The sequence below is a fragment of the Camelus bactrianus genome, chromosome 7 (assembly GCF_048773025.1).
Source record: "Camelus bactrianus isolate YW-2024 breed Bactrian camel chromosome 7, ASM4877302v1, whole genome shotgun sequence".
Lineage (NCBI taxonomy): Eukaryota > Metazoa > Chordata > Mammalia > Artiodactyla > Camelidae > Camelus > Camelus bactrianus.
Genome location: NC_133545.1, coordinates 49434351 through 49460097, shown reverse-complemented (window position 1 = coordinate 49460097; position 25747 = coordinate 49434351). Strand labels below are relative to the sequence as shown.

The window sequence follows — 25747 nt, the reverse complement described above, 5'->3', positions numbered from 1 at the left end:
ATTTGCTTAAAATATTCTTGTTTTGCTGCATGTACAAGTACTCAACCAGTATCTTTAAGGTAGCCATGTAGGTTGAATTATGTAAGTGGAAAAAAAAAAAAAGCCTGAATAAAAACCCAAGAATAAGCCAAAAAAGTATTTATATCAAAGCATTTAGAAGTCATGAAATAGCATTATGACATACAAACCTTTGTGACATTTTAGTAGTTTCCCCAAAAAAGGAGAAAATACATTTATTGAACAACAAAAGAATGCAGCTTTCCTTGGCCAAGTTGATCGTGATTCCAAAATGCCAGGTATGGGATGATCTTGGGAAACTGTGGGTGTGGCTGGAAGGCACAGTGTTCCATGTGACATGGACTCTTGTACTTCTTGTTCTGGGAGAGGCAGGGGTGTGACAATTCTCCTCCCCAAATGATAGTTGCAGAAGAATTCTTCCCTAGAGTAAGTCTACAGAATGCTTCCCTCCATGAACCATCAATAGATATTTCCTGGACCTAATATTAAAGTGTCTTTTGTCCCAAAGCTCAAAAGCCCTTCATCTATTATGACATTTTCTCTGTCCTTAAACATCCTTATGAATTGGGCAAGGTACTTATGAAGATCACACAGGCAGTTAGTATCAGGGCTAGAATAAAAGTTTGGATGTTCCCTCACCATTAATTGAAAATGGGAATCTGAGTGCATTCCCATGACAAACGTGAATGTGTTTAGAAATATACTAAGAAGAAACCAGTTCTGGTGGTTGCAAGGGCTTCAGTTTGCCCAGCAGTGGCTCGCCTCTGCTCTCACCAGATTCCCACCAGGAGAATCTGGGCTACGGTGTCTGCCCACTCTTTCTCTAGTGCTTTGCTTTATTATTATCTCTTAGTAATTATCATCCTTTATTTGCCTTATCATGAAACTTCATTTTTGATTTTCAAAGGGTACACATGAAAGATTAAGACCTAGATTGATATGATGTAATTTTTTGAAATGTTAATTGGTGTATTGATTTATATTACATCATCTAATCAACTTTTAAAAATTCCATTAGCATCAAGTGTCTGTAATTAGTTCTGTCTTTAAAAATACATTTATGAAAGCAAACCATTTTTCATTTTCTTTTCTTTTTTTTTTTTTTACAAAAACATCAGCTCAGAGTTGGTTTCCTGCATGCTCGGATTCATTAGACTTTCTTCCTCTTTTATAATAGAGGAGCAGCCACTCAGCAATGCCTTTTTCCCTTCTGGCAGGCAGGTACATGCCTGTGGGGAGAATACCATACATAGAAACTGAGGTTTATTTGAAACTTATTCCCACATAAAATTCTCCTGACATGGCCGATGAGGGGTGCAAAAATGGCACGACTCTATTCTGACTACCTGATCAGTGTTGTAATTCAACTTCTGGTGTTTAAGGTATCTGTCATGGGTATGGGTGTGCAGAAAGTAACTGACCTTCTATGGGCTCAGCTCTAGGCTCGTTGCTGTGGAGAAAAATGCAGAGTATCCAGCAGTCTCCTTGGAGAAGTTTATAGTCCCAGTTAGGAATGAAAATTATTACGAGACAGAGTATGAACAAAGCATAAAATATTGACCATGCAGTGGGTGGACACAGATAGAGGAAAGGGATGCTACTCCAAGCCTTATGCTTCCAGTGATTTCATACAGCACAGGCATACTGTCATTTCTGTTCAGGGTCAGCCCCAGTTACGGGTCTCACTCAGTCTTACACAGTTAAGAGTACTCCCTTTCAGAGAAAGAATACCAATGAAAAAAATTAAAAATAGGCCCTGGCCTTGGAAAGTGTCTGTGTGAATGTGGGACTCTGAAAATTAAACTTTGTGGCTTTATGGTAAATATGCCTTGGTTTGTATAACCCTAATGCTTTGTATCACCAGTATTTGAAATGAAACAGTGCACAACGTATCATGTAATGAGCCTCAGATAAAAATAGTGGCTTATCTAGCTCAGGATGGGAAGCAGAGAAATTCTACGAGGGTGGAAGATTTCTTAGAGAAATTGCACTGACAGAGGACAGTCTTGATAGAAAAATTCAACTGGGATACATTTTTCATCCTAGGGCAGATGCCATGATGATCAAAGTAAAGGATTTTTTCCTCTGTTTCCAGTGTATGTTAAGGCAGATTTGTTTTTCCCCTAAATAAACAGAAAGGACCCATCAAGAGAAAGTAATGAAGTCAATTCAAACAAACCAAAGTGCGGGTGGGGAGAGCAATCTGTTCACATGGGGAGCACACAGTTTTCTGTTGGTTTTGGTGTGAAGAGTCTGCACCTGTTTGTGAACATGTTCAAAATCTGGACTGAGGGAGCGCCTGAGCTGGCCCGGCTCCGACTTTCCTCCTAAGGGGTAGAGTTGCTTTAATGCAGTTCACGTGTAGGGTGTTTTCATCTTAACCAGAGTGATTTATGTTAATGAAATGAAACAGAGAAAATACCCTTGACATCCTAGTCTCCTTTTAAAAATATTAAATAAATATGTCCAAGACTTTTGTATAATTATATTTATTAAAACAAATGGAAGACTTCAGTACACTCCAGAATAAATTTGTAGGTGACCCTGGGTAGGGTTAAGTCCATTAGGAAAAAAAATGAGTTTGGGGTTCCTTATCAATTCTGAAAATTCTCAGCAGCCTTTAAGATCAGACAGTGAGCATTAATTCTAAGGTAATTTATTCTGTGATTTTTAATATTTTGTCTGGTTTCTGAAAATGTAATCCCCAAATCATGATTCACAAAATATATTGAGAGCATCTTTATAAATCTGGTACTAGTCCTCCTTAACTACCTCTTTGGAGATTGTCAAAATTAGCGCGTGTCAGTTTTACCTTTAAAGTATCTTTGCAACTGTTAAAATATAAAAGTTTAGTTTCTAGAGTTAAATTGTTACAACTAATACTGAACTAGTCATTTTAATAGAACTTACAAAGCAGCAGAAAGACTCTTCAACTCTTGGATTTCAACAGTGTGCATTTACCTATTTCTGCATAACACTATTATGCAGTTAAATTCCATGGAAATTAAATTAGTCAAATGAATAGAATTTAAGAAATCAGTTGATTGGAATTTTTCTCAGAAGTTACCTAACTGAAAAAACACCAGGTAAAGAATAATTCACATGTCTGGTTATTTTAACTGCTGATTGAATTGTAATTTATCCAGCTGATTGTGACATTTAGAAAAACCAGAATTAGCCAAGGAAAAAGTTTATTTGCTAGGAACATACTGACATAGTTTTAATTCTACTGGTACACGTAAACAGTAATCAATTTTTGGAAGACTTTTTAAACTAAAGATTAAGAAAGTAGAACTGAATAAAATCTTCTATTTTTAATACCTTTCTGTCCATTGCTGCGGGCAGATTTCACCACATATTTACCAGAAGTTCGCCTAGTGTGATGTATCTATGGGTAATTTGGTAAGCTTCTAAGGTAACAACTACCTACCGATATGCAGGATAAGAAAATAAAATGAAAAGGAACTTTTACAGTACATTTCTGAGCAGTGCTTAAGTTAGCTCTGTCTGCTGGTTGATACATCATTACACTGCCATACATTTGCAGCTGAAACATTATATTTTTATTTTTGGTCTCTTAGATATAGATATTAAATGAATGACATTCTTGTGGGGCAGATGGTAGTGATGGTTATTGTGATGATGATGATGGTCTTTTAATGAGTACTGGGACTGTTACTGTATCTTACAACATAGAAAATAAGTCTGTGACACTTCAAGAGCATTATCAATTAGACAGAAAAGGACAGCAGGAGAAGGGTCAGGAGATGGGTAAAACAAAGTATAGAAATGGCTAAGTGAAGACCAAAGAAAGGAAAGAGGCAAATGGAGGTGAGGACAGAGTACAAACACTTGAGAATGAAATGCTAAAAGGAAAACAAATTAATGGAGGAAAATATAAAAAGTCTAGTAACGGAGTAAGTAATCGAATCAGGGGTAATTTTTAAAACTAAGTGAAGAGTAAGGACCCACTCCAGGAATGAAAAAGCAAAAATAGTAAAATGCAGTTATTTTCATTTACTACAGCTATAATTTATAAAAATGAGGCTTTATTCTGGTCATTGATGTTACCATTTTTATGATCTGTATATTTTGTTAGTGAACTTAAACCCCTGAAGAGGGCAGTGTGATCAGTGTCTGTACACACCAGTCAGGTCTTGTGATTGTTAAGTATTTTTAATATCACCAGTGTTTAATGCCTTTATAGTGTAATGTGAAAACTGATGCAGTTGGTTACTAGGGTGTTTGATGAAAGATTTTAAAGGTGGATGGAATGAGCTAGAAAGGATCCTTTAATCCCACCACATTCTACTCTCCAGAGGCAGAGTCTGAAACCAGAGAAGTAAAAGTACATGTCTCTGTCACACAGCCAGTGACTGGTAGAGCCTAGTTTCAAACGCAGATTGCCTGACTGCAAGTCCAGGGCTCTTTAAACCAGGTTACATACAGCACATTTTTCTAAAGATGCATCCCCAAAAGATCTGTCATGCTCCAGCATTGTTACTGTAGAGAAGGGAGTTTGAAAGCTTGACTAATTAGTGGCTGTTCTCTGTGAACCTGACATAAACACACATTTTCTCCATTTAGAGAAAATAGTTGCAGCAATTTTATTTTTTACCTGACCCTTGTCAACAGCCCCTGTCTCCTTATTCCTATCACTTGGAGAGAGCACTGTGCTTTAAGACTTCAGCGTAAGCACTCCTTTCCTGCTTGTCCTCTGCAGATACTGGTCGTAGTTCACTGCGTCCACTGTGTTTCGAAATGGTGGCCAGCCGCACTTGAGCACTCCTTTTCAGCTGCCTGTGGTTTCACCACTTCTTAATATGTTAAATTTAATTAGGCTGTGGTTGCTAGCCCCTTGCTTTTTTGCTTGCCATTCTGTCGGTTAATGTTTCCCTTGCATAGGTCAGAAGACACGGGGGGAGGGGAGAAAATGGGGTGGGGGAAACCCTTAGCCAAATCCAGGTCAAGCTGTCTAACCAAACGGTAGCTGACTCTACTGCTGACTCAGTCTGTTTCACAGCCTCTGTTGTACCAAGAGGCCTTTGCAGTAATGGAAACATTTCTTCTTTTCCTCCTGTGCACCGCTGTCTTCCCTGACTTCATGCAGAGAAACGTGAGGGGCAAAATAATTGTAAGCATTACAGCTTTTCACTCTAATGACCTTGACTCTGCACTGGGATAAATGTCTAATTACCAAGAATTCAGCACAGACCACATTAGCAAGGCTGATGTTTGCTTTGCACACAAACCAACATCTGTTGTATCTTTGGAGTGGGGCTGTTGGTTAGGGGAGCTGAATCCTGCTGTTCTCTTAAACATGCATGTTTTGAACAGAAGGTGCTCTTATAATATTTTGGTCTTGGGAGATAATTGCATCATAGGTTCAGGTTAAAGACTTACAGCTCCCAAGAAACTATAAACTGATTAGATTTTGGATTAGATTTCTAATCCTAGAAATCAGAATCCATTCTCTAAACAAACCCTCAAAATCAGAATGCATTTTGTTGTTTTGGTCATTATGATGAGCAGACAGAGTTGACCACATGGCAGTCTCCTCACCACTCATGGCCTCTACCTAGAAGCGGCCTCCACAGGGTATCAGTGTGATTGATTTTAGAAGCTGGATACAACCTCTGTTTTTTTTTCCTCCTGAACTTTGAGTAAAAAGAAGTCTATTTTCTGCCAATGCATTAGCATCTTCCCTTAATTTCATTGTTAGTTGCTAATAGAAATGGTAGGAAACAAAGAATTTCATGTGCCTTTTCCTTTGGAAATATCATAGCGATTTTTTTCCATGAACATTTTTCTTGGTTAACATAAACAATATAATTGAGTGTAAACGTCAGTTCAGGTTCAAACTACTTCTGTTTGGGGAACCATTTTCTAGTTTGCCACAGCATTATAAAACAGATTGCCTGATTAGCTGAATTACTGAGATCCTGAGCTCAGGAACCAGACTGCTTAGTTTCAAACCTCAGGTCCTCTCTGTATTGCCTGTGCCACCCTGGGCCAGTTTGTTAAGTCATCTGTGCCTCAGTTTTTCACATCTGCAAAATGGAAAAGTTAATAGAAATACCTTCTAGGATTCTGTGTGAAATAGATGAGTTTATTTTAGTGAAGCACTCAGAATAGGGCCTGACACAAACTAAGTGCCATTTGCTATTCTTGAAATAGGCTTCCTAAGATGCGAGGGTAATTCTCGTTATAGTAAATACCTAGAGAAGAATTTAGACTCTTCCCCTTTGTTTTGCTTCTAATTTTTAATAACAAATGTCAGCATACATTTAAGGATCTAATCAGCTAAGTGCTTTGCCTGTGTGTGAGAATTGTGATTTATTTTTAGCAGGACACTAGCCAAATCTCTTCTGTCTTTTAGGCTATTTTGTTCTTAGAAAAGTTTCTAAGGAGATTTTTTTTTCCTTCAGGAAAGAATGTGCTAATTGACTAAGGACTTGATATCCAGCTTTTAGTGGAAATCACCAGTTTTCCAAATACATTTTTAAAAGCTATACCTGGCTATTATATTATGCAGTATAATATATTTTAATAGTTACACATCACATTAGGGTATCACAATTCTCAGTCACACAGTGTAAATCTTCCTGAAAATGAGGTGAAAAATATACCATAAGGGCCTGAAGCCTCAGAAAAGACTGCCTGAAAGGGGCTGTAACCAGAGATTTGTCTTCTCTGGGACATCTTCTCCCTGCTCACAGCCATACTTCACAGTGGCTAGAGAAAAGCTTCTAGGGCTTCTTTAGAATCCATGAGGATGCAGAATATTCACGTGTCATGGGCTGTAAAGGAATGCTGTTGTAGAATTGTTTTAGGCTAAAGTCTGTAATGAAAATAGCTCCCTATGTCTGGTTATTCAAATACCATCATCATTCATTCAAATTGCTTTCATTCTTTATTAAAACTTTTCTTTAGGATAGATGGCACCTGTTCATCAAAACCAAAGTACCTGTTACCATCTTTCTGAAGCTTAAAGTAACTTGATATTCTCTTCCTTGAAGTTTGTATCCCTCCTGACTTTTACAACACTGTGGTCTCCTGGATCTCTTTCTGTAATTTTAAAGGGTTGTTCTCTTTTCTTATTTGACTTCTTCCTTCTGCTCCCCAAAAGGTAGAGTGCCCAAGGTTTTCTTTCAAGTTCCCTGTGTGCTTACAAACTGACTTAAATAATAGAAGGGCTTATATTTGTAATTTGGGCTGGTAACGAGAATATAGTTATGTTAGAGAAAAGTTGGAAAATGGAGATACAAAGGATCATTACCCATAATCCTCTTCACAAAAGATAGTGTAATAATTTTAGGGTGAATATGAGAATTTAAAAATTCTGGCATTTAATTAACAATATAATTATAATTTTGAGTAAATATTATATCTTAATTTAAATTATGTTTCTTTTGAGGAAATTAAATTGGAATCCTTGTAAGATTTCTAGTATTTTGACTGTTGATTCTGGTTGCAAATGCCAGTTGGAGAAATTCTTTGTTGTCCAGAAGCCATCTTTGTAATACTAATTGAATGTCATAGCTAAAAAATATAATAGTGGAAAAATACATATATAACGTTTCTATAGAAATGTATAGGGCTTTTAAAATAACATTTTCTCTTGTATGCATTTAATCCCTCAAACTCTAGGAGACAGTATTTTTTTATCCTCATTTAATGAAAGAACAGAATAAAAAACTCTGCTTATTAATAAATGTGTAAATCAATTAAATTTTTAATTAATAATACTGATAAATTTTTATACTATATTATTATAAAAGTAAAACTTGTTTATTATAGAAAATAAAGAAAAGTAAAGAATAAAATAAAAAGTACTACTTAGAATCCTAGAATATAGTTGTAATCTCTAATAATTTTCCATATTTTCATTATCTTTCACATGTATTTTCATACTTGCATTTTAACACCAACATTATAAGCGTTTCTTCAGATCATTAATTATTCATTAAAATGTATTTAAACTCAGATTATTAATATAACCCTTCTATTATTTAGGTCATATTAAAACATAGTTCCTAATAGCTGCATAATATTATTTAACCAGCTCCCTAATGGTAGGCATTTACCTTGTTTTCCAATTCTCATTATTTTAAATATTGAGCAGACTTAAGTTTGTCTTCATTTAAAATCTGATTCATTCCTTAAAGAAAAAATCCTAGAAGTTGAATTATTAGTCAACAGATGTGATAATTGTTTTGTTCCTTTTTTCTTTTTTTTTTTAATTGAAGTACCATCAGAATTTCTTGATACAAACTACCCAACTGATTTCCAAAAAAGATCCTAAAAGTTCATAATCCCTCCAGTAACATATACAAGTACCAATTTCAACTCACTTTTACCAATAAAAAAAAATTAGTGTTTTTTAAAAACTACTTTACCATTTGGTAAGCAGGAAAATGGCATATTTTTGTTAATTTACATTTCCCTGGTTACTAATAAGGTGGATTTTTTTTCAAATATTTAATGACCATTCATATTAATTTATTACATGCCGATTCTTAATAGTAATCTTAAAGAACTGTTAGAATTTTAAGAATATTTAGTTGAATACATGAATTCTTATAAATGACTGTGTCAACTTTTGGAAATGAGAACATTTCATCTTAACTATCGTATTTTGTTCCAGTTCTACTAGGATTGTGTGTTGTAATGCCAGTTTGTTTGTTTGTTTTTTAACTCGAATTCTTTCTTAGGAATAGCTCTTAAAATTGCTCCTTGCTCTCCATCCCCACTGCCACTACCTCGGCTGAAGTGTGTATTATTTTCCCTGTCACCTGTCTCATTACATTCTGGTCTTGTCTCTATATTACTAGCTTTCCCTAAAGCAGAGGTAGCATGCTGTTTTCCACTTTAATGATCTCTGCTGGATCACGTTGTCACAACATCAAGCCTATATTCCTTAAAAGTAAGTAATGGTCTGGTTATTGACAGTCGGGTCCTACATTCTTCTCCTGCCTCTCAGCCTGTCTTTTCCTTTTTGTCTTTGATTCTCCCAATCCAGTTTTTAGCTCTCACCCCCATGCCAGTAATGATTCGACTCCATTGACATTTTTACCATTTTCTCTACATGTCATGACTTCGGTCATTCCATAACTTGCACATGCTGTTCTTTTTGGAGTTGTTTTCTTCAGAGGGATAATTGCTTTTCTTCCTTTGGACTAGTATTTTTTATACTGTGAGTTGCAGCTCATTAAAAGGTTATGAAATCAATTTAGTGGGTCAAGACTAGCATTTTGGGAATGGGATGGAATGGAATAGAGTAGAAAATGTAAAGGTCTAAGTATTGTTTTATGAAACTTGTTTTAGTTGTGTATGTGTATTGGTTCATGAAAGTGAGATGTATTTTTTTGCTGTTGGTTGTTTTTTGAGAATTTTGAAATTCACTGAGCCATTGTCTAAATAGCCAACTGAAATATCATTTCATCTGTAAAGCCTTTCCTCTATTCCCAAGAGACAATTAATAACTTCCTTTTCTGTGTCTACATTCATAGCTATATTTGTTAGAGTACTTATTTTGAAATGTGAGGGAAAAAAATCTGTATCTGTATTAAAGAACTTGTCACTTTGAATTGGGGTAAATTTGTTTACAGATCTGTTTCACACATGACATGTGAGCTTAAGTATAAGAACCTGTCTTAATAGTATGAAATACAACCCTTGGTAAAGAGATTCAGTGTAGATCCTCAATGCATGCTTGGTGGATAAATGAATGAACAAATGAACAAATATATGAATAAGACAACCTTGTTAAAGTTAGCTTCAGCTTTGTTTTCAGATGGAAATGTGACATTTAAAACTGACTTAATGTACTTATAGAACATCTGCTACTTGGAAAGGTTTTTAAAAGCAGTTTGAGTCTTTTTGCTGTGAGGATGTAGAACTGCTGTATGGATGAGTGTAGAGGGTTACTTGGTTGTAAGACAAATATGGATGCACAAGAGATTAGTCTTCAAGCTTTTTATCCGTTGGTATTCAGCAGCTCATTTAGCATGTCACCGTATCACTATAGCAGCATCCTTGTGGGCTATACCAATCCAATTTTTAAAAAATTAAAAATCAGTCAGATAGCTAGACATCTTTTTGTGTATATGTAGCCAGACATCTGGTTATTTGGGAAAAAATGGATGATCAGGTATTTTTTCACACTTCTTACATGGAATGTTTGAGCGTACTGACAGTTTTCCTACTAATCCCACTGACAGTCCATAGTTTAACTCATCAGGGGTGTGTTACATTTTTAATAAAACAGTGAATATTGATTTCTCTCTCAGACCACCATGGAAAGTCCATGCTTATGGATGGAATGAACATTGTGGTTGGATGTGCCTGGAAATAAGTTGCTGGTGATTAATATTCACAGCCAGCCTTGTTTCTCCCATCTCCTGTAAAGTGGGGCATATGATACCTGCTTTATTTCGAACTCACAGAAACATTGAAGTGGTTAATTTGATACACGTGATATACCATCAACTCCTCATAGAATCATATTTAGAAACATTAATTTTTCATCCAATTCTAGCTAAATAGTTAAAAGACAAGTGAAATTGTCAGTTTTCTGAGAATATGGTCTTTGGAATCAGATAGATCTTAGTTTGAATGCCAGTTCATGCTTTTACTTGCTGAATCAACTTGACAAATTTTTTTAACTTCTTTGAGTCTCAATTATCTATGAAATGAGGAAACAAAATGCATAATTTCAGGTATGTTGTTACATACTTACAGCATTAGATATAATGTATAAACTATCTCCATGCCTGGCATATGGCACATTGTCAAAGTGGCTGATAATGTTATTGTTGCTAGAAGTAAAGAGTTAGCTTGCCTCCAACATAAATGAACTATTTCTTTATCTTTGGGGTGAAACCTACCGCCCTGGCATTTTAGATATGAATAAAAATTAAAACTCCTTGATCTTGGACTGGCCTCTTAGTTTGAGGAGGTATGACTTACACTTCAGAGCTCGGTTCAGTTCCCAAGTTCTTCCTTCTTTCTCTGCCTCTTTCTGACTATGCCTCAGGGAGTTAAATTACTAAATGAGCTTGCCTTTTGTCTTGTTCATCTCATATTGTTACACAATTAAAAGAAAAAAGTCTTGATGATTCTGCCTCCTTCAGAAAGGCCACATCAAAAGGTAGAGTTCACCAAAAATAATACACACTTTTTCCGAAGACACAAACAGTTCCTTGAAAAGGATGTCATGCTGTAATTTGTTTTGTGAATTCTATAAACCACAGAACATTTACTTACAGTAAAGTTTGACCTTTCTTTTTCCTTCTTTTTATGCCTACAAAGCTCTATCTTCTCTTCTTTAGAGAAGAAATACAAAGGCTAAAATTCTCTTTAAAATGTGTATGTATGTATTTTCTCAATTGGATTTTATTAGAATACTGAGTTTAATTTCTAGTCAGGGTCCTTTGGCTTTATGCAATAATATTTTATGGAATGCAATCACTTGTGCACAAGACCAAAGACAGGCCCATTTAAAACTTAACAGAAAGAATATTCTGTGCTCATAGGGTGATGGGAAATGCAATATGTATACTAAGCTCCACATTGCACCCCACCGAAAGCAGAGAAATCCCTATGACTGATTTGATGGTAGTAAAATCTCTTTAGGGATTTTTTTGGATAAAGAAAGTAATAACAAGAAATGAGCACATAATTAAGTTTCCAAAGTGCACGTGTCACAAGCATCTTATTGTCCCTCTAGAGGGGAAATTTATTATTGACTTAGGTAGACATTTTTCCTACTATGAGCCCATTTAAAGAAAGTCAGCCTTTCCAAATTCTCTAAACAGTTCTTTGCTATTTGAGTTATAAGACCATTTTACTGTCATTTGTGTTCTATTTTCCACTCATTATGGCAATATTTTACAACCACCAGGTTGCTATAGAAATGAAAATAAACAAAGCTTTGGAAAGATATGTGTTACAGGGGCTTGTTCTGCCTCTCTTACCTGAATATGTGGGCTGTGTTCTCCTCTGAATGGACTTTCTTCCTCGGTTATCCAGTTGGTCTTCCCCTAAGGAACAAAGGTGAAAAATTTGTGTTCCAATTTGTGTAAAATTTTTTCAAAATTGTTCTTAAATTCTTTTCATGTCCTTTAAGAATAAATTGGTTTTAAAAAAGAGAAAACATTACCAAAAAATAAAGAAAGGAAAAGAAGGAAGAAAGGGAAGAAGAGAGGAGGGGAGGAAGGAAGGAAGAGAGGTAGAAAGGAGTAATAGATGGACAGGCGAAAGAGAGTCGGAGCATAAAGTCTGCTGTGGAACTAGCATCTCTGCAGGTGCCACTGTAACCATAAGGAAAAACACATTCTACTTGGGTAGCCACAGGCAATTTTGAAGGAGGCCCTGAAGGAATCATTGGTTCCAGTGCATTACCCTGGTGAAGAGTCTGGTCCTTTCTGTTTGGGCTCAGCATTGGTTACCTGCAGCTGGGTCCTTTGTTAATTGGATAGCAGCAGAGCAACTGTTCCTTTCCAGTCCTAGCTTTTACAAATTGGGAAGAACTGATGATTTAGCAGTACTTATGACACTAAAGATGTAAGACCACATTACTGGAGCCACATTTGTGATCATAATAAAATGTTTCTTGAGAACCACTGTTGCAAAATTATAGCCACATTTTGACATATTAAAATACATGGTTTTTATATACTTTCATAAAATAACTACTGGGAAAGGACATACATAAACATATATGCATTTCATTCTATATTTCAAAGCAAAAGTTTGTTCATTTTAATAATATTTTAATATTAACTCTTAAATGACTTCTAGAGACTCCAAACTAACCATGTCTCAGAGTTTCCTGATTCTGGTTTGTTAGTTTTTCTAAACCAAATTTCAATATAGAGTTCAACAAAAGCAAATCTCTTAATTCTGTTACCACTGTGTTTTTATATGGTAATTGGATAAGAATCACTTTATCCATTTTGATAGACTAACAATCTTGTAATTTTGCCCAGCTTGCTATACACAAGTGTATGATTTTGTCTAGGAAGCTAGCATGACTCCACATTCAGAGGAACACCAAATATAATATAAGTATAATAATACGACACTCACTGACAATGTCACAAAGCCAGGAAGAACTATGGTTGAGAATGATTTTTCTCCGAACTCTAAGCTCAGAGAAACATTGAGTAATATTTCTGAATTAGTCAGAACTATTACTGGCTATATGACACATCTTAAGCAAGGAAAGTCCCTTAGTCCCTTAAAATGTTCTTTTTTATTAACAGAATTCTAAAATTAGCATTGGCATTTTAATGTACTAAAGCAATATAAAAGTCATATTTAAAGCTCTAATTAAAAGAATTAACTATGGACTAAGAATATATATATAACATTAGATATTATATACATATATATGTGTATATATATGCACACATATATATTTAGTTAGAATATACCTATATATTCCTAGTTAGAATATATTTTGTGGTATTATGATACACACACACTTAAATGAAGTAATGTAATAAGATTTTACACCTATTATTATGCTAACTTTTAAAATGTGCTGTTTGTACATAGCTTCCTTATTCTCATCAAGGATTCAGTCTTAAAAACACAGAGCACTACAATTAACATTTTAATACAGCGAAATACTAATATAAACTCATTAAATGTCATAATTAGAACTCTTGATCTCTCTAAAAGTACTACTTTTGAAAATTAAAATTTAAAAAGACTTTAAATTCTGCTGTAGGAACTTAGCTCATAAATACTTTGTTCTTGGTGTGAAGTAGTTTGCTCTCGACTCTAGACTCCTGAGTCATCGAAGGAAAGACACACCTCAGAATTGGCCTGAGATGGTAAGGGCAAATCACTTGACATATAACAAAGATTTTGATCAGAAAGGATGTTGAGCTTCATGAAATGGTTTTTCTTTTCTTTTTTTTCAGTTTTATTGAGACATACAGCATTGTATAAGTTTAAGGTATACAGCATAATGTTTTGGTATATGTATGTATTGCAAAATGAAAATCACAGAGAGATTAGTTCATATCCATCACCTCACATAGTTACAGGTTTTCCCTTGTAATGAGAACTTTTGAGATCTACTCTCTTAGCAGCTTTCACATATAACAGCACAGTATAGTCACCATGCTATACATTATATCCTCAGAACTTATTTATCTTATAACTGGAAGTTTGTACGTTTTGATACCTTCACTCAAATACCTCACCCCCCCTCCCCCAACCCAGGCTGTGGTTTTTCTTATCAAATACAAGAGAAAGAGAGTAAGAAGGGGAAAAAGCATCCCTTTGATGTAGTGGCTCTGAGACATAAAAAGTCCTGTGAGAGCTGCACGTGACTTGAGAGACCGTCTAGGTAAATCTCCTCTCCCCGCCATTTCTCCTGTCATTTTATAGCTGAGGAAAATAATATTTCAGTTGAGGAAAGACAAAGTTTTATGACCTTTACTATGGTCACACAACTAAGAACAGGTGCCAAGAACAGAAACCGGATGTCTTGAGTTGGAGTCTTTCTTCACCATTATACTGAAGGCAAAGAATGCATTTCAAGATGGCAGGCAGTGGAAAACATTGTGGAGTTTTGTCCCCTTTTTTGAAGACTTTTGGAGAAACCTCATTTCAATATCTCTTTGTGAAATGTGCAGAAGCTTGAGAAAGAATAAGAAACCTATAAGACCTGAGCCGAAAGCATGAAAAATCACAGAAAATATTCAGCATTTCATCTGACAACCATTTATTGAGTATCCACCATGTGCAAAGCACTGTTCTAGGTCCCTGGCATACATCTGTGAACAAATAGGCAAACACTTCTCTTGGGGAGCTTGCATCTAGTGGAGAGAATCAGACAGTAAAATAGTGAACATAATAAATAAGTAAATCATGTATCATTTTGGAAGATAATAAGTGTTACGGGGTGGGGGGAAGCAGAATAAAAGAGTTAGGAGTGACAGGGGTGAGGATAGGTGTGGGAAAGGGTGTTAGGGAAATGTCTTAGTGGGAAAGTAATATATGAACAAAGATTTGAGTGATGTGTGGAAGTTAGTCATCAGGGGGAAGAGCACCCCTGGCAGAGGGAATAGCTGTTATAAAACCTCCATGGCCAGAGTGCGCCTGGCGTATTTGTGAATGGAATTCAGCGGAGTGCTAAGAGATGGGATCAGAGAGATGCTGGGCAGCCATATTGTGCAGCGATGTGGTTCATTAAAAAAAAAAAAAAAAACCTTTACTTTTACCCTGAGAAATATGATGAGGATGTAATTATGTATATAAGCCTGGCTGCTATGTTGAGAGAATAGAAAGTGGATCGAGGGAGGGGATAAAAAGACGTACTAGGGGTACCTCTTAGGAGGCTGTAGTTTTCATCCAGATGAGGAATGTTGGCACAGGCCAGGATAATGGCATGAGAGGCATTGAGACATGGTAAGTTTCTCAATAGTTTGAAGGTGTAGACAACAGGATATCCTCATGGATTGGACATGAGTGTGAGAGAGAGAAAGGGAACTGCCAGAGATGGAAAATGAAATCAATAAAGAAAAAGGAGGATGGTGAAGGAGAGAAAGGAACAAGATGTTGTGTTGGGTTTGCAGGAGATGGATGTGAAGGTTAAGGAAGAAGAGCAGGGCTTACTCTAGTTGGTGCTGGTGGAGCTGGTGGAGGACACCAGTTACACTTGCTGTGCTTAGACTTCCCAGCACAGACCCTCTTCCACAAATGCCCATGGTAATCCCTTCCTTTGGTGCTTTCCTCGAAGGACACTGGTCCAGTGGTGAGTGAGATGCTGGAGGCCATCCTGAAGCCCAGCAGCTACAGCCGCTGCCTAGAATCTGTTTGGCAGCTGCTCTTTGATGTGCTGCCTTCACCACTTCTCCAAGCGTGAACTGTCATGAAGCACCTTATTAGGGAGCGTCCTTCTCCTGCACTTTGTGCACAAATGTGTACAGATGGATGAAAAGGTGTGCATGCACTAATGTGCATTTTTGGTTTTGTCAGAGAAATCCAACAAGAACAAAAGTCCTTGAACCATATGAAAATGTTTAATTTTATAATTTGATGCTTTTACTTGATGACCTGCATTTAAACTATAAAGAAAAACGTAGGCTTGGATTTTCACCTATAATTTGTATTTGCATGATTATAATATGCCATTATTAATTTTATACAGGGGATCCAAATCTGCTGTCTCAGAAGTTCAAAAAGACCTCATAATGTTAAAGGACCCTTTAAAATACTTTACTTAATTGAAGAGGATAGAAATGATGTAAATCAGATCATGTCATTGCCCTACTCAAAACCTTCATTTCCCTTCTGGTTCAGAATGAAATCCAAAGTCCTTACAATGGCCTGTAAGGCCCTATACAAACTGGCTTTATGCCACCCTTCTGGCCCCATTACCAACCATCTTTTCTTTTATTCACTTTGCCTCAGCCGACACTGCTAAAGACAGTCCCTTTTCAGGTCCTGTGCACTCACTGTTCCCACAGGCCAGTGCTTGTCCCCATCAGCCGCTTGACCTTTCTTCTCACTTCATACAGTGTTGTTCTCTGTTCCACTGTCACCACCTCCAAGCAGCCTTCTCTGTATCCGTATCTAAATGTGCACCACCTCCCATGACTTTGTCTCTTTTATTTTTCATCTTAGTCCTTACTATACACTTGCTTGTCTATTTATACACTTTCTCCTCCATAAGAATGTAAACTCATGAAGGCGAGAGATCGGAAAGTCTGCTTGCTCTTAACCCTGGCCAAACAACAGGGCCTGACACATTGTGGGTGGCTGCTAGTGAAGATTGGTGGGGTGAGGAAAGTGGGGGGGATGACCTTTGTGATGCTTTTATATGGTGGTACACTTTGGTTCTTGAAACACCTGACACCACTGTCCCTCAGCCCCTGGTTTCCTCAGCCTCAGGCTCTCCTGGTTCTGTTTCAGACGTGTAGGGCCTGGGATCTGCTGCCTTTACAGACTTCTGTGTTCTCTCTCCCTTATACGCACCATACGCGCCATACGCCCCAGTCATAAACCATTGGTCACAAGCCTCTGTGTCCTTTCAGATGTGCACGCCTTTGCCCTTGCTAGTCCATCTGTCTGAGCTGTCCTCCTTGCTTTTTCTCCTGGCTGCCTCTTATGCCAAGGCCCCAATTCACTTTTCATGTCCCCTCTTCGGGTAGATTTTCTTCATACTGCCTTCCTCCCTCCCTACCTCCTCCCTCCCTACCGACCAGCCACTCCCTTCTGTCTCTTGGCACATTGTCTGAATTTCCCCTGGGGCTGGACTGCAAAGACTTGGTTTCCATCTGCATTTTCTTCTAAATTACTAACTCCTTGAGGGCAGAGCTACAGCATAGTCATGTCTTTGAATCTAGGCATAATCCCATTGCCTCTCACACAATAGGGGCTCAATCAGTGACTTCTGAGTGAATACAAAAAACATTGTCAAATTAAAATGTAGGTTAAAATGCTTTGAAATGCTTTGAAATTTGAGTTGAAGGCTGTAGAACCAAGCCTTGTGTTTTCCTTGAAGCAAGAGCAGCGATCCCCTGTGTGGAGCATGCTGAATGAGCAGGTAGCATGGTTCACTCAGCACACACCAAGGTGAGTCACGGGAAGTTACTAGCCGGGTTCTGCCTAAGCGCAGCACAGGACTCGGTGTCAGTGCAGTCAGTACCTTGGCCATTGATTAGAGATGAGCTAAATCCAGAGATCGGATTCTCCCTGAGGAGGTTTTGAATTAGAATCACATTTCATGAAAAGAAATCCAGAATGGGGTTCTTTTCTCCTTTCTGTGTTTAGTGTCTAATCCCATGATCTGTGTCTCCCTTGTAGTAGTAGTAGTAGTAGTAGTAGTAATAGGATTTTTGTCTCCATTTATTTTTATAAGCTCGGTGTACTCTCTCTAGCATGAATCTTACGTGGGGAGAGGACATGCAGGGCTGGAGGAGGAGGCTTGCTCTTCAAGAAGAGCATGACAGAATCTCCAGTGTTCAGGTGAAGATGAAAAAGCATATATGCCATTATTAAATTGCTTCAATCATTTGTTTTCAAGCAAGGAAATACATGTACAAATCATCAGTAGGCCCTCTTTATCATACTCCTGTGATATTTACACCACTTTGGTCCTATGCTTCTCTATTTAACTTCCTTGCTTTACAGTAGAACATTCTCAAGTAAATTATTCAGAAAGGGTGCTTTGGAATTAAATTGCTGAATCCTTACGTGTTACGTGTCTTAAAGTATTTTTAAGTAACATACTTGTGTACTAGTATTTAATGGCTGAAAGTAGAATTATAGTTTAAAAATAATTTTGTCTCAGAATGTTAAGGACATTCAGTGTTGCTGATTAGGACTTTGATGTCAGTCTCATTCCCCATCTCTTTTGAGGATGACTTTTTTTTTTTTTTTTTTTGTAAGGATCCCCGGGGATTTGAAGTTTCATGAGAATATTTCTAAGTGTGTGTATGTTGTTATACATAGAGCTTGGCACTGGTTGGGCTCATCAAATATGTAGACTTGAGTCATTTTTCAGTTCCTAAAGATTATCTTCTATTAGTTGAAAATTTCCTCCCTTCTCTTTGTCAGCATTCTCATGGACACTATTCAGATATAAGACTTCTGTATTGATGGTTTGTGTCTCATATTTTCCCATCTGTTTATTATGCATTTTATCTGTTTGCTTCCTTTTATAAGCTATTACTTTGATTTCACTTTTTCAGATCCCTTACTTATTTATGCAGTTGTAGTTTTCATATTTAAGTGTTCCCCATTTGTTTTTTAATTGTTCTTTTTCATAGCAGCATATCTATGTTTTAAAGATAAAATGTTTTCTTGAATTTCTTTGAGATTATTTTTTCTGTTCCTGAACTCTCTCTGTTTTGTCCAGAATTGTTTATGTTTATTTTAATCTTTTTTCTTCATGCTACTTGGTCTCCTTATATGCCAGGAAATTCCTACTTTGGCATTGATTTATGAAAGTAGTAACTGGTGTCGGTTTTCCATGTGGTTGTGTAAATGAGTCAATTGGGAACTCTGTGTCAGCTGGTGTGGGAGAGAGGTATGGTCCGCCAATCCCACTTAGGGTTAGCATTCCAGAAGATGGCTCGTGGTCTCTGAATCTCCCTGACTGACTGTATTTTGGGGCAACAGTGTCCACACTAGAAGACTTGGCTTTCTCCAGATGCATCCTTTTCTTAAGAAAGAATGATCTGAATGTTCTGCCTGGGATTAAACACTGGTTGCTGGCATAGAGGAAAGGTAATTAAGTTGTTGGAATGTAGTCCTGTTCTTCTTAACCAACCAGCATTTTAAAATTACTTGTTTTCAGTCCTGCCTTTTTTTTCCCTTCCACCATACCTGTTTCTTCAGCAGAGTTCCATTGGGTAAAGTGTCTCCCATCTCTTCAGTGGTAGCCTTCTTTTTTGTTTCCTTTTTTTGGTACACACCCAGTTGATTTCCCTTTTCTGGAAATTTGTTTAAAATATCTTTGTTGACAACTCTCCTATTCTCTCTTTCTGTTATACATCCATTTATTTATTTATTTATTTATTTATTTATTTATTTGGATTCTGCTACTTGGTAACATTTTAATTTGAAATACTATTGGATTTATAGAAAAGTTGTAAGAACGGCAGAGAGTTGTATGCCCAACACTCAGCTTCCCCTAATGTTAAAAACTTACATAACCGTAGTACAATTATCAAAGTTAAGAAATTAATATTTGTATGATACTGTTAGCTAAGCTACAGATTGTACACGGTCTGCAGTTTTCTCACTAGTGCCCTTTTTCTGTTCCAGGATCCAAGTGAGAGCCTCGCATTGTGCTTAGATGTCATGTCTCTTTAGTCTCCTCTAGTCTGTAGGAAGTCCTTAGTCTCTCCTGGCCATGACTGTCAAAGTGTACTGGTTATTTTGTCAAATGTCCCTCAGTTTGGGTTTGTCTGATGTTTTTTCATCATTAGATCATTAGATTTGAGGTTCTGTGTTTTTAGGAAGAATACAGAACGGATCTGCCTATCTCAGGGAGGATCAATCAGCATCTTACCACTAGAGATGTTAACTTTGATCACTTTATTGCAATAATGTCTTGTTCATATGGTGATTTTCTGTTTTCTTTAATTCTATGCTTATTACTTAAAAGTTTTCTGTAAGGCTGATCTATTTCTTCTTTTCTCTGTTTATTCTGTTGTCTTCTTATCTCTGTGAGGACTCTTGGATACTTAACTTGAATCTGTGGATCATAATCCAGTACCGTCATTTATTTTGTTCCTCAGAGTGTTCCAGCTTTGGCCGTTGGAGCTCTTTCACCTTGGCTTATGTGCCCTACTGACATGTCCCTGTCTCTTTGAGTATTTCATTGTTTTCTGTCACCAGAAGATGCTCCAGAAATACCTTGTATGTCCCCTGACACAGTCCTGGCATCAGCCACTTCTCCAAGGATCCCTGGATCCTTTCACTGGAGATTGATACTAACTGTACTCTGTCATTGCTTTTAGGAAATACAAAGTAACCCATACATACACATAGATCTGAAGTTTTTTTCTGTGTCTGTTTACCTGATAGGTATTTAAAACCTTGATAAATTCATATATCTATTCTTATAATTTTAAGTGAGATACTGGAAAAAATGAGGGACTAACACATATGTTTTTATGCTGTCTTTTACCAGAAAACCCAATTCAGATAAAATGTTAAATGAATGCCTTTGAGGGTTTGTTCTATTTAAGAAAAATTATACTATTTTTCACACTCATTGATTACTCCCAACTGTTTTTCAATCTTTCAGACATGATAGTTCTTTTGAATAAAAATCAGTCTAGATGGACATAAATAGAAGAGTGTAGACACTTCCATGTATATTGCTAAAATATTTGCCACAGTAAAGAGGTCTGTTACATCTTAGTTTATCAGAAAACTGAGCATGAAAGAGTCTAATGCCAACAATAGGAAAATAAATGATTCAGTTCAAAATGTCACACATCTTTAAGCCAAAACAGTGCTTGCAACATACTAGACACTCAATACATACATACTAAAATGAATGAATGAACCTAATCAATATCACCACCAATAAGCATCTGTTATCATACAGTTCTTCAATACCCAGAATATATTGTAGCATAGCATCATATAACCCTTAGAATCATGCATCACTAATTCACTCAACAAACAACTACCTCTCTGACAACAGCTCTAAGCATGTATATTTTTAAGTCAAAGGAGTTTATCAAGTGATTTTTTCCCCTAAGTTTTCCATTTTTTCCTTATTTTCTGGAGTGAATTCAAATGCATAGGATTAGTCCAGTAAGATAGAGCATTTTGAAAGCCTATATTAAATTATAGAACCATGTTTGTGAATTCAGGAATAACATACATAACAAATTGTAGTAGTTGCTTCAGACAGGTACTAATGGATTCTGTATATTTGGAGATATGTGGCTTAAATAGACATATTTCCTCTGTAAGTGGATAAGGTCTTCACTAACAAAATAGTTGCATTGGAATAAAAATCTACTCCAGTCCATACCAAATTTCCAGGTGCAGACCAAATTCCTACTATCTTATTCTAAGGCTAGAGTAACTTTTTAAAACTTTTGACAAAAATGGACATTTATAGAAATGTTTGGTTGGAGGGAATGGTTTGTGTCTCTTTCCCTTTTGTAGTTTATGCCTTCATTTTGCTGGAGTGTATCACCCAGTACCTTCCTTTGATGAGATAGTATCTTTTTGTTGTTGAGATTCTGAATGTCTGAAACTCTATTATTCTACTCTTCAGTTTTGCAGTGTGGGTGTATAAGAGATTCTAAGTTTATAAATTTTCCCTTAGACTTTCCTTCATATGTTGATTTCCTAAATGGTTCTTTTCAGTTTCCTGCCAGTTTTTCTTATGTCTGTTTTGTGTGTGCATTCTGAGAGAACTTAGTCAACTTTATCTTCTAAACAATCTACTACATATTTTGTTTGCTATTTCTTCTTTTTTTTTATAGCACTCTCTTTTCATTTCATAGATGTAGTAGCTTATGTCTTTGAAGATAATCCAAATTTCTGTAATCGTAGTCTCTTCCCTGCATTTTCTCTTGTTTTCTGAGTTCTCTTTGTTTATTTATTTGCATGTTACTTTTGTTGCCTTTCATGCTAGAAACTGTCGTCACACTGTCCATCATATTTAGGAAAGGGGCACTGCAAAGAAAAGTGGGAGCTCTGTATGACTGAGTGGGGCTTTTTGACTGGTGAGTTCACTACAGGAAGATAGAGGGAAAACCTGACTGTTAGTCTCAGTGACTCACAGATGTCAGTCTCTCTGTATTTTCTCTTTGGCCAGTTTGTTTCTCCAGGAAGAGAGAAATGTCACCTTGCTTTTTGTGGCTTCCTCTGTGTAGGTTTACACGTATGTTTCAGCTTTCCCCTCTGTAGATCATCTCTAAGTTTTCCATATTCTAAAATTATGTTGGCAGTCCTTGTCTCCTGTCCTGTCTTTGTTCTTCAAGAATATATGCATATATGCATTTAATGTCCATATGTAGAGAGAAGCCTTCATGGAGAAGGTAGTAAGTGAACTCTACCTTGAGGGATGTTTACTCTTCAGTCAGGGGAGAAGGCAGAGTAGGGGGAGAAACCTTCCAAAGAGAGGAGAAGAACATGGAAAATTGGTTACTATAATGCATATGATTGAATGGACAACATTGTTCAATCATCTACCTACATGTTTTCCTAAGAGTAATGTTTGTTCTCTAAGGTTGTACCTAGGCTTAATCAAGCTAAATAGATGGAATACCTTGATAAAACACTCTTGATTCCTTGAGGCAATTTGTTCCAACATCTAATATTCCAACAACGTATGTCACATGACTATTTCACTCATATGAAATGTAGTGAATGCATAACATGTGATACTTTTCATGAAAATTGTTGGTATTATTAGGAGGAAAAGAATTGAAGATACCTCTCCTGATAATCTTATTGAACCATAAAGTAATGATACTGTACATGGTAAACAAAATTAGGTTTTCACTTAGTTACACTGATGGGCCAATTCAGATATAAATGACTTTCCATTTGTTGGAAGGACTACATGGAAGTCACTTACATGTACATTTATGATATGAAGGATTAAACTTATACTTTTATGACAGTGGAGTTACAAAAAACATTTAATTCATTTATATCTCCACGTAGGTAAATTTCAAATAAGTATTTTTTTTTTTATATTTTGAAACTTGAATAACTTCTTGTTTACATGCATAGAAGTTAAGTGTAAAACTAATACGTGGTCACTGTAAAAAATCTGGGAAATTAGCAAATATAAAAAATCAAAAGAATTTAATTATGCCACTTTTCAAGGATAGCTGTTTTAATACTTGGTTTAGTTATTTCTCCCAAACACACAATAGAGAGCTTACTACTTTTTAAATTCACTATAGTGTGAACTATCCCCATTTCATTAAATTGTCTTTGAAAGTTTGAATTTAAATGAAGGCACACTGAAGCCTGGATTAAAAGACCATTTTGATTTTTATAAAGTCCATTAGCATTTGTTAGTCATTCTCTCTCAAATCTAGCACTGAGGAGAAAGGTGTTGGGGGGCCTGCGGAGGCTGAAGTGTGTGAGTGGGGCCAGCAGGGGTTGCTGTCCTGGGTGAGGCTGCGGCATTCCTGGTGTCTCTGACCTTGGACTCACTTAACATTCTAGTCTGGATTCTATTAAAGGAATTTTGTGTTTTCCCTTTGCAAGAGTCACCCCCTACCATGACAAATATTTTAAAATGTTTCTTAAAAAAAGTTGGAAAAGCAACTTTTTCCCAAAAGAAATTTATAGTTCAAATTTACACCAAGTTCTCACTAACTGGAGCAAGCCGGGTTTTCAGTAAAGCTTCGACTCTCCTCTGTAAAACATTAGTCACTCCCTTGGAAGAAGCAGTTTTTTATAGGCAGTGGGATAAAACAGCCACAGATGTTCATGTAATATGATGGGCTTTAGAATGTACCTGCAAAGCTTTTTTTTTTTTTAATTTGGAGGAAAAAAGATGAAAAAAGACTGAATTGGGATGCTAAAATAACAGTGATTCAGTATTAAGGAAATGATAAGTTTCTGATCCATTCAAATAGTGTTTTCTTTTCCCCTTTCCTTTATTCTTGGGACGTTCTTGAGGTTGTGCCAAGTCGTTTCCACTGCACAGTTTTTTAAAGGTATCTGCCATTCCCATGTGTAACTGATTGCTTTTTTACTATGCAGGACTGTCGTGAAGCCTGTGGCCCAAGAGTTTGATCCAGATATGGTCCTGGTTTCTGCTGGATTTGACGCATTAGAAGGCCACGCCCCTCCTCTGGGAGGCTACAAAGTGACAGCAAAATGTAAGTAATAGACAGCACTTTTTCTATGTATATAGTAAACTTAGGTGAGACTTTGAAAAATGATTCAGATGGTGTTTACTGCTCTGTCAGATTCACCCCTCTGTAAAAATTGACCTTTAAGAAAACCAAAGTTGAACCATTTCCTTCGATGGACTTGAAGGGACATTTCAGAACCTTTATGTTTTTCAGGAGTTTTGTTTTGCTACTTAAAGGCAGAAATGGTTGAGCTTCTGTTTAAAATACGTTAAATGACTTGAGAGGTTGTGAGTCTAGAAAAGCTACTGGGCTTTTGCACGTAGAATGGAAGTCACTGCTTGTCTTTCATTGGGCATGGGGTAAAAGTAGCTGCTCCCAATAGCACTGTGCTCTTCTGGGTTTGAACACAAGAGTGTAGTCCCCCTGCTCAGACGCTCTGCACATGCCTCTGGGCAACACTGCTAGTCTTCTGTCATATTGCAAAGATTCACTTTTTGACTGTGTTCCTTAGCAACTAGACATCAAATGAACAAATGAATTTTGTGTTATATTGCATTTGAATAACATGACCTAATGGAACATGACTAGAAAGAGGCTTTCTTTAAGAAGAACTTCTGTGCTCTCCAAGTATGAAAACAAGGCATACGTGTAGCCCACGCATGCAAACGTATTCCTGCACTCTGGATTTCTATAAAAATAGAAGGAAAAAAGTAAAATTACACTAAGAATAGGATACACTATTGTGTATTTTAATGGAGGTTGAGAAGAAACAAATCAAAAACAACCCAAATAGTTTAAAGTAAGAGAGATGAGTTTGGAGCAAGTGTGTTTTATTAATTTGAAAAGAACCAAAGAACCAGTATTATGCCAACCTTTGTTTAAAATTGGCTTCTCATGTGAGAGAATGTTCTGCACTCTAATTCTTCCAGTAACACTATTAGGTAGTAGCTATTTTTAACGTCTATTTTTTACCCAGTGTTCTTGGTGCCTTGTTGTCTGTTGAAAATATATTAAGAGGCAACTCCACAAACACAAATAAAGCATAATTTGCAATTTTGGTAAAAGTGTATAGAGAGATGTTTGGTCATATCAAATGTCTTTATTATCCTTTTTCTTTCTTCATGGAATTCCACTCAAATGGAAGTCAGTCTTTGCACTGCAGATAAACCTCATTTGGGTCAAGACTGGAGAATTAGTTTAGACTAAATAAAGGGAAAAAAAACTTGTACCCTAAATTGAGATAAACCCAAACAATAGAAAACACATGGAGCAAAGACAGAAATGTAGAAAAGGTGTCCCTTGCCATTAAATCCAATAATCTCCCTCAGGACGGAGGAATGTCTGTATTTGAGTCTTTCTCCCTGCCAAGGGGAAAAGTTGTAACAAGTCCATTTCTCAGAACTGGC

The 25747-nt window shown here is 36.5% G+C and overlaps 1 protein-coding gene across 7 annotated transcripts in view; it reads left to right on the top strand.

The window, feature by feature from the left end:
* The window catches only part of HDAC9 (histone deacetylase 9), an 819260-nt gene that overhangs the window by 675786 nt on the left and 117727 nt on the right, over positions 1-25747 (top strand). For all 7 annotated transcript variants that reach the window (XM_074367374.1, XM_074367375.1, XM_074367376.1 and 4 more), the window contains one exon: positions 24247-24365. In XM_074367374.1, the coding sequence (XP_074223475.1) occupies positions 24247-24365 (119 nt within the window). The remainder of the gene's footprint in view (positions 1-24246; positions 24366-25747) is intronic.